The 9,969-nt window shown below is 35.1% G+C and overlaps 1 protein-coding gene across 1 annotated transcript; it reads left to right on the forward strand.

The window, feature by feature from the left end:
- Window positions 1-3,521: 3,521 nt before the first annotated feature.
- Window positions 3,522-7,612, forward strand: LOC124941968. Its single transcript, XM_047482360.1, has 6 exons — window positions 3,522-3,744; window positions 4,507-4,815; window positions 5,123-5,777; window positions 5,846-6,045; window positions 6,448-6,692; window positions 6,793-7,612. The coding sequence occupies exons 2-6, from the start codon at window positions 4,532-4,534 to the stop codon at window positions 7,587-7,589; spliced, it is 2,181 nt and encodes a 726-aa protein (XP_047338316.1). The 5' UTR covers window positions 3,522-3,744; window positions 4,507-4,531; the 3' UTR covers window positions 7,590-7,612.
- Window positions 7,613-9,969: the final 2,357 nt, after the last annotated feature.

The raw sequence follows: 9,969 nt of genomic DNA on the forward strand, positions 1-9,969 counted from the left end.
CGATCAAATATGAAGTTTATACATAGACCTTTGACAAACTATAAATGTAGCTTCTTTATTTTTATGAGTAGTTTTTTGTCACTAGATTTTTAATAAGTTGGTTTCTTATATGTTTCTTTACTATATAATAATGACTTTTTCTATGTGAAATTAGGCTTAGGGTTTTGAGGTCAAATTTGGTGTGCCTCAATGTTTATGTACAAAAAAGAAAAAAAATATGCACTATTAATTGTTAGATTAAAAAAAAGCATGAAATCATATAATGACGAAGATGTCAATCAAATCATATTATTATAGAAATGTCAATTAAATCGTCACGAGATAATATCATGGTGGAGATGTCAAAAATATGACATGATTTTTACCTTAATTATTAATTCTAAAAGTCTATATATATATATATTGTAAATGAGAAGAATGCGTGAGACTAAAATCTAGAACAAACAGAAAGAGTTAGAGTCTGTAATCCCTATTATAACTCTATTGGATCGATTATCCGAAAATAGGATGTATAATATTGTTGGTCCGAACCTAAGTAAGATTCTTGTGTCATTATTTCGCTCTTTCTTACTTTTACGCTATTGTTCTACATTCCACTACGGTTGCTATTATTTTGTTTTCATTCTTAGGGTGATAGTTTTCACCACAAACTAGTATCAAAGCGAAGTTGGGCTAAGGTGGTCACAATTTGATTTTTTTGGCGAGTTTTTTTTCTTGATTCGTTCAATTATTTCGAAGTTGGCAAAGTCATTAGAGAGATGACTGAATTTGAGGTGGAGTTCCTAGGAGGGATTCTTAAAAAATTGAGACATAGAGGGAGGTTAGTGAAGATAATGAAACAAATGGTCATGTAGAGGAAGAAGGTATGGATCCGGAAGAAAACCTTAACTCCTACCAATTAGCGCGAGATAGAAACTATATGATGACCCGAGCTTCGGAGAGATTTGGCTACTTTGATAGCTATTTTTGCATTCTTTGTGACAGATGAGGTACAAGATTCAAAGTTGCGTTTAAAAATCAATGGAGAGTAAGGAGAGAACCGAATGGAAGCGTGCTATAATGGAGAATATGACATTGCTTGACAAAAACGAAACGTGGGAATTGGTGGACAAACTCAAGAATCAGCGGGTGGTTGATTCAAAGTGTGTTCAAGTGCAAAGAAGGTGGAGGGGGTAGTAACAAGCCAAGGTTTAAGGCAAGATTGGTAGCTAAGGGCTTCACACAACGTAAAAGGGTCGACTTTAATGAGACCTACTCCCCGTTAGTGAAACACACGTCCATTCGTGTGTTTCTCGCTCTAGTGAATCAGTTTGACTTTGAGCTCGAGCAAATGGACATGAAGACACCATTTCTTCATGGGAACTTGGAGGAGAAGATCTTCATGACGCAACCCGAGAGGTTCGTCAAACCCGGTGATGAAGGGAATGTATGTCTTCTTAAACACTCACTTTATGGTTTAAAACAATCCCCAAGACAATGATATTTATGCTTTGATGAGTTCATGGTTCGTAATAATTTCGTGAGAACTAATTTCGATAGTTATATGTCAAGTGGGTTGATGGTGGCGGTGTCTTCCTATTCTTGTAAGTGGATGATATGTTGATCGCATTGGAAAACAAGGAAGATGTTCGCAAGGTCAAGAATTTGCTAGGGAGTGAGTTCGAAATGAAAGATATGGGACCGGAAAAAAATTGGGGATGGTGATTGAGTGGGATCGGGAGAAAGGCTCCTTGCTCGTGTCTCAAAACGACTACCTCCGAAAAGTGGTCGCCAAGTTTGGGATGTCTGACACTAAAGCGGTTCAAACGCCATTAGTTACTCATTTCAAGCTCTCCTCAAAGATAAAAATGTGAGAATGAAAAACATTCCATATGTGAGTGTCGTCGGGAGCCTTATGTATGTCATGGTATGTACGCAACCCGGTCTCGCTCACGCGGTTAGTCGCTTTATGGCGAACCCGGGGAAAGAACATTGGGAGGCGACAAAGTGGGTTCTTTGTTACATTAGAGGATCCTTATATGCCGGTCTTTGTTTTAAACGGTGAGTATAAGTGATGATAAGTTGAGAGGATATGTTGATGTTGATTTTACAGGTGACTTGAACAAGAGAAGATCTTAACGGGATATGTGTCTATCTTATTTGGATGCTCGGTAAATTGGAAGACACAATTACAATCTGTAGTTGTTCTTTCAACAACAGAGGCCGAGTATATCGCTGTGATAGAGGGCATCAAGGAGGCACTTTAGTTAAAGGGACTCATGGGTGAATTTGGGGTGAAACACGATAAAGTGGAGTTGTTTTGCGATAACCAAAGCGCCATACACTTGTCCAAGAACTCGATGTTTTACGAGCGCACAAAGTACATCGATATTCGACTTCACTACATTCAAGATGTCATAGCGAGTGAAGCGGTAGTTGTAGAGAATGTTCACACAGATGAGAATCCCGCAAATATAGCTACGAAAGTGGTGACGGGAATTAAGTTTCGGAAATGTTACAATTTGACTCACGTCACAAAGGTTGGAACGTAATCAGAGAAGTGGGAGGATCGGCTTAGGGTGTTCTTGGTGATGAGGCTCATTCGTTTACAATAGACATAGAGGTAAGGTGGAGAATTTGTGAAATTTGGCCTAGGATTTTGAGGCCCAATTTGGTGTGCCTCAAATGTTAAGTACAAAAAGGGAAGAAAAATATGTGCGATTATTTGTTGAATTAAAAAAATTATGAAATCATAAAATGGTGAAAATGTCAATCAAATCATATTATTATGGAAATGTCAACTAAATCGCCAAGAGATTATATCATGGTGGAGATGTCATGATCTTTACCCTAATTATGAATTCTAAAAGATTATATATATAGTGTAAACGAGAAGAGGGGTGAGACTAAAATCTAGAACAAACAGAGAGAATTAGAGTTTGTAATCTCTATTATAACTTTATTGAATCGATTCTCCGAAAGCAGACGTATAACATTGTTGGTCCGAACCTGGATAAAATTATTATATCGTTATTTCGTTCTTTCATACTTTTACGATATTGTTATGCATTCCATTACCGTTGCTATTATTCATTTTTCATTTTTAAGGTAATAGTTTTTCACCACATTCTCTATAATTTAAAAAATAACAGACGGACTCATGGAGTCGGATCTTCATATTCGGTGAAGAACTGCTTAAATCACTCATTCTCCTTAACCATCTGAATTTTTTCTGGTAATCGAAGAAAATAATTTTGCGTGTTTAGCACTTGTGTTTGACATTCATCTCCAACTCACTCTTTACGCTCGTCTCCAAAATTACAATATTCTTTTTCGAATAATATGTAAACATATATATATACTCTTTTGAATATTTTGTAAACACTGAAGGTAAAATGTTTATTTTCTAAAATTTGAGTATCTTTATTTTTTTTATTTTTTTATTTTTGTTCTAATATGTTAATTAAAAAAACAGTGTCATTTATTTTAGTTTTAAGAAGATAATGAAAGGTTTTAAAATCCTCAGCCGCCGACTAAAATATGCGTTCCCTTCGCCCTGATAACCGCCACGAGAGACCTTTCTACTGCTAGTCTCGCCGCCAACATCATCATCATCATCCCTTCCAATAGCTCTCTCCGACCAGTTCTCACTCACTCCTCGCCTCAATCTTATTCCTCCTATTTCATCTCCACCGTGGAATCACCTTCCATACTACTGATGCTTCAAGTTTGTTTCGCCTCCGCCTCTTGTTGTCGTCTACTCTGGTTCGTATCTTCATTCCGATAGCTCTACTGTTGTTTTTCTATGATTTCGATACTTGGGTCTTGTAATATTTGGCGCAAATCTTTCATCTTTCGTATGTCCTTGAAATTTTGTTACTTAAGAATTGTAACTCCTTTAAGCTCACTAAGCATGTTTCGTAATTCTAGTTGTTATCCTTTTGAAGGAAAACCTTCCATTGAAGCTCGCAAGAATTAGAAATTAAGGCATCGACGAACTCCTTGTTTGAATTGCTTCTGCGTTCTTCATCATCATTTCCGTTATTTGCTCCCAATAGCATTTAGATGTGCACTTTCTCTTCAATACATATCTGGGTTAATTAGTGGGAAATGCTTAGACTTGTAATCTTCTTGCAACTTAAGGATCTCTACAGCTAAATTAAGCAATTGAATCTGCTCTAACTGCTCCTTAGTTACATTATATGGTTTGTTTTTTATCAGACACAAAATGTCTTATAGGTCATATACTTATATAGACTGCTCTTTTTCCTTTGTTGTTAGTTTCAAATATATAGGAAGGAAAATCACAGTTGTAATTTTGCAAAACCAAATCAAGTATTCTGCAGAACTGTTCGATCTCGAGGACATCATTCTCTTCAAAATTCACTATAAAAGCCTTGCACAGTTGTGATTTTTTATTGCATCCATTTATTTTGTTCAATGTCAATTCTGCATTTTCTGATTTTGTTACACGGATTCAGCCTGGGTATGTGTTTCTTGATTGACTCGTTTAATTGTGTTGTATAGGTGAGTGCAAAGTGGCACGAAAAAAATGGTGCACACCCAACTGGCCATGGTAGAATCTCTATCTGAGCTCCCTATTCAAGATCCACCTGGAGAAGAATTCTATTCGGCCAACTTGAATTGGATTAAATTTGGTACTCCTGAACGTTACGACGATGTAGCTCTTATACCTTATGCGAGGGTGGATGCGTTCATAATTGGAGAGTGCTCAAATATAGAGTCCCCAACTCGTTTTCATATTGAGAGGGGAAGGAAACGGTCCATGGGCAGCTTGAAGGAATTCAAGAGTGATGAATATTTGGAGTATAGACTGTGAGTCAATAACAAGTTTTACGTCTATCTTAATGTGCATTTTATTCATTAGGAAACATAAATCGTGACCACCAATAACTTACTTCCTGTGTATTGATGGGTTTTTAAAGCTTGAACTGCTGACCTGCACAGATTTTCATACGCACCCTTTCAACTTCAGATTTTCCTAATAGTTGTATTCATGCTTCTAACACTATTTTCAATTGTTAATATAGTGCATAGAAAATCAAGAAAATATGAGGTAGTAATCCTAGTTTCTTCGGAATATTTGTATACTAAATTTCCTTTAATTATTTTGTCTTTGAAGTTATTGGTGTTCCTTTGGTCCTGAAAATTACGGGGAAGGTGGGGGAATATTACCAAGTAGGAGATACCGATTGAATACTCGAAACCGAGCTGCCAGACCTCAATCCATGAGAGGATGTATGTGCCATTTTGCAGTGAAGCGTCTTTATGCACGTCCATCACTTGCATTATTAATATATAACGACAAGCGGCATGTGAACAAGGCAGGTTTTGTATGTCATGGGCCTCTTGATGGAGATGCCATTGGTCCTGGTGCCAAGAAAATTCCTTACATATGCAATGAGATTCAACAGCAGACTATGTCCTTGATCTATCTTGGCATTCCGGAGGAAAATGTATTGGAAAAGCACATTGAGGGTTTACAACGGTACTGTGGTTCATCAGATGCAAAAGTAAGTAGACTTGCTTCTCAGTATGTTCATAAAATGGGGATGATCATTAAACGATCTACACATGAGTTGGATTTAGATGATAAAACTAGCACGCAAATTTGGATAGAGAGGAATAGAAAATCTATATTTTTTCACCAAGAAGGTTCCGACACAGATTCTTTTATCTTGGGAATTCAAACAGACTGGCAGTTGCAACAAATGGTTCGGTTTGGCCATCGTAGTCTTTTGGCGTCTGACTCTACATTCGGGATAAAGAGACTCAAGGTAATTATTTATCATTTGTATGTTTAGTGGCTAATAGATGAATTGATTGTCTTTCTTAATTAATGTAGTACCCTTTGAGCACGGTTCTTGTGTTTGACTCGAGGCAGCATGCACTTCCTGTTGCATGGGTCATCACTCGGAGCGTTGCCAAGTTAGATGTATCGAAATGGATGAAAGCACTTGTGGATCGTGTTCGTGCAGCAGAACCGGGATGGAAACCAAATGGTTTCTTAATCGATGATGCTGCAGCAGAGATAGAACCCATAAGGTGTGTTGTTCTTTAGCTCCCAATTTTTATTCTTCTTTGCAAAAATGTTACCTTTTTTATTAAAAAATTTCCCAAGTTTCCAAACATTGTTTGTTGCATCTAACTTTTTAAGATACCTCGAATCAAGGAAATCAAAGTTACAACAAAAGCATTCAAATGTGTAATTATTTTTCTTTCTTTCAAACAATACACATGAATTGGAAACAATTACATTTGTAAGACATTTAACAGTTGTCATTTTTCATCTTCAACTCATATTAGTTCCTAGTCATTTTGTAAGGATCATTGCCACATTCTTTGCGTAGTACCTACCAATTGATAAACGAGTTTGAGTAACTGCAGCAGATGTAATTTTATGTTTACCTAGAATGCTGATATCACATTCTGTAAATCATCTTTCAGGGATGTGTTTTCTTGCCCCATCCTATTTTCTCTTTGGCGTATTCGTCGATCTTGGCTAAGGAACATTGTCAAGAGATGTAATCACATTGGTGTTCAAAGGGAGATATTTAAACGCCTCGGTAAAATACTGTACAGCATTTGGGATGGATTCGATCCCTTTGTTGCAGTTGAAGAACTAACTCAGGATTTTATAGATCAATCTTCCTTTATACAATACTTCAAGGAATTCTGGGTACCTAAACTTGGTGATGAATCTCTTTCTCTCTTGCATCTCTATATTTTTTAGTGAATGCTGGGATATGAAACTGACATTTTTTTTGGATTTTTCTGGTTGGGGGAATGCAGAGATGTGGCTTACGACAATGAAAACACTACCTCTAGCAAGCCAGGAGGCTTCGGGTGCAATAGAAGCATACCATATAAAGCTAAAAATGAAACTATACGACGATTCTCATCTAGGCGCACTCCAAAGAGTAGATTGGTTAGTTCACAAGCTAACAACGGAGTTGCATTCAAGCTACTGGCTGGACCGATATGCAGATGAAAGTGATTCATTCGAAAACATTAAGGAAGAGTATTTCGCATCCACCTCATGGCAACGAGCATTACAGATCCCTGATTCCTCTATTACCTTAGACGAGAAAGATCATATTTTCGCTAAGGTGGCAAGTCAAAAGGACAGTAGTCATCATCTGGTGTGGAATCCAGGATCGGAATTTGCTTTCTGCGATTGTTCTTGGTCAATGCAGGGAAACCTCTGTAAGCATGTGATTAAGGTAAACATGAGATGTGCGAAACTAGAAGGGTACGAATCTGCCATGTCGAATCAATCATTTAATAAGATATTAGTTGATTTAATGCGGAAACCTGAGGATGATTCGGTCATGTTGGATGTTTCGACCGCTTGGACTCATCAGATGGTTGATCAAATCAGGACACTTGTTGAACTGAATAATTCGAATGATATTAGCCGCGTTGTAAATAGGTTGCTGCCTTTGAAATGGGTTGATAAGAAAAGGAGAACGTCGATTGGGAAGCCACGGTCTAGTTTAGTCTCAAAGGGCGAGAGTAGTAATAAGAACGACGGTGGTGGTGGTGTACGAAAAAGGTGTCGCAAGAGAAAGAGATTGTCGCAATTGTGATGACTACTACATGTTTTTTGTATTTCTTTGTATACAAAAAGAAAAAGGGAATTTACTTGTTAGTTTTTGTTGTTATCGTAAGAATGATGCTCACTTGTTTGTTTCGGATTAGGGTTTAGAATTTATGTTTTGTGTCCAACACCGAAAACGAACTAAAATCCATTGAGAATGAACATTTAAGGCTAATAATAAACGTTTAAAGGTTCAATCGAATTGATACGTTTAATTTGCATATTATTTTCTAACAAGTTATTTAGCAGTGTAACATTTTATTTTTAGGAATTTTAATTTAAAAATCTAACTTATTTTTTCAAATAATCAGTCATGTGATTGTTGTTACCACGTAAGACCATCCAACATGGGATTGTTAATGATGGTTTTAATAATGGTTGCCCCAAGATTGCACCACGTGTTAAAGAAACAAATAGCTTGTGGCTGTGGGTCTTATTCTGTTTTATTATTTTTTATTTTATTTTATTAAAAACATATAAATTATAATAAATCTGTTGGAAAATATCAAAATTTGAATAGTGAGTTTGAACGAATAAATTTTATTAAATTTGTCGAAACCAAATACTTGAATCGTTTTCAAATAGGACCAATCAAATATTGAATAATTGTGACTTGTATAATTTTATATTAGTGTTTATGTTTTTGCACTCACTAAAAGTTCTATAAAAATATTAATTTTGAACTTCTTTTTGCCCTTTGCTTTAACTCAACAACAATACCATTATAGAAAAACATTTAAAAAAACAACACGTCATTAAGTGTAACAAATAAAAACTTAAATCAAATAATTTAAAAATAAAAGTAGGAAGTTGAAATCTGAATCATTACATAAGCGTGCAGGCTATTATTTAAATTAATATTGTAATGTATACTAATAATAAATAAAATAATGTAATAGTAAATGATATTAATATAGCACAGTCAGTCACGCACCTCACCAGACCAACCCATGTGAGATTTCTAACTATAATTTAATGTGATGATTTTTTTTAAGAAAAAAATAATTAAATATCTAAATTTTTAGAAATATGAGATTATTCTTAATATTTAAATTTTATAATAAGGACAAAATTTAATAACTATTGAATTCAAACCATATCATGTGGGACTGTATGGAGATTGAAGAAAAAACGTGGGAGTAATTATCATTACCAAATTGAACATTATTAATTTTCTCTTTTTTAAATAGTTTATTATATGGTGGTCGATAATTTTGGACTATACATGAAAATACGATAAGAATTGAACACGAAAAAATTAGGTTAAAGTAGGGCTGAAAATGAGACGAGTTGCTCGTGAGCTGCTCACGAGTAGCTCGGTCAAAGCTCGACTCGAGCTCGGTCAAACTCGAGCTTGAGCATGCTCGAGCTCGACTCGTTATATAATCGAGCCGAGTTCGAGTAGTTATATACTCGGCTCGAGTACTCGACGAGCTACTCGAATATATATAATTTATATTAATATATTTTATATTTAATTTATATTTTATATTTTATATATATTTTTTAATTTATATTTTATATTTTATATTTTATATTTTATATTTACTTTTTATAATATAAAAAATTGTAATACTTTAATTAAATATAATGACTATGTTTTAAGTTGACTAATTTAATATATTGTATGTTTGGACTTTGGATTTTAGATATTTTTAGTTAGAATGGTTATGTTTTAAGTTGAATGTTTTAATGTGTAATGTTGTGTGTTCTATTTGATTTTGATGGAATGTTTATGTTTTAGGTGAAATGAATAATTCTATATGTTTATTCATTTTGTTGTGATCTTTTGATATATTGAAAGTGTGAAACTATTTAGTTGATATGTTTTAATTTTGTATGTTTCGAGTCGAGTTCGAGCTATAAATCGAACTAATCGAGTCGAGCTCGAGCCGAGCCGAGCTCTTGAGCTCGGTAAAATTCAAGCTAATCGAGTCGAGTTCGAGTCGAGCTCGAGTACTTGTTTTGAGTTCGAGTTCGAGCTCGAGCTTTAATTTTGATACTCGATCGAGCTCGAGTTCGAGCCGTTGAAATTTTTCCGAGCTCGAGCTCGAGTAGACCTCTACTCGAGCTCGACTCGACTCGTTTTCAGCCCTAGGTTAAAGTCATGTATTTTTTAGTTCGGGTTAAAATCAGGTCAGCCTGTTTAACTTGATTAATAATTATGTCAAAATCGGGACGACCTGAAATGACTCAAATGAGACCCGTCAATCTATTTGTAATTTTCTTTTGTTGAGTTTTTGTGTTTTTTTTCTTATTCATTTTCTTTTGTAGGATTTTGTAAACGAATTTGTGATTTAGCTACATTTTATTTTGTGTTGATATCATTTTAATTTGAAATAAAAATATGTCAATTAATTACATCAGAC

This window comes from Impatiens glandulifera, chromosome 6 (assembly GCF_907164915.1).
Source record: "Impatiens glandulifera chromosome 6, dImpGla2.1, whole genome shotgun sequence".
Classification (NCBI taxonomy): domain Eukaryota; kingdom Viridiplantae; phylum Streptophyta; class Magnoliopsida; order Ericales; family Balsaminaceae; genus Impatiens; species Impatiens glandulifera.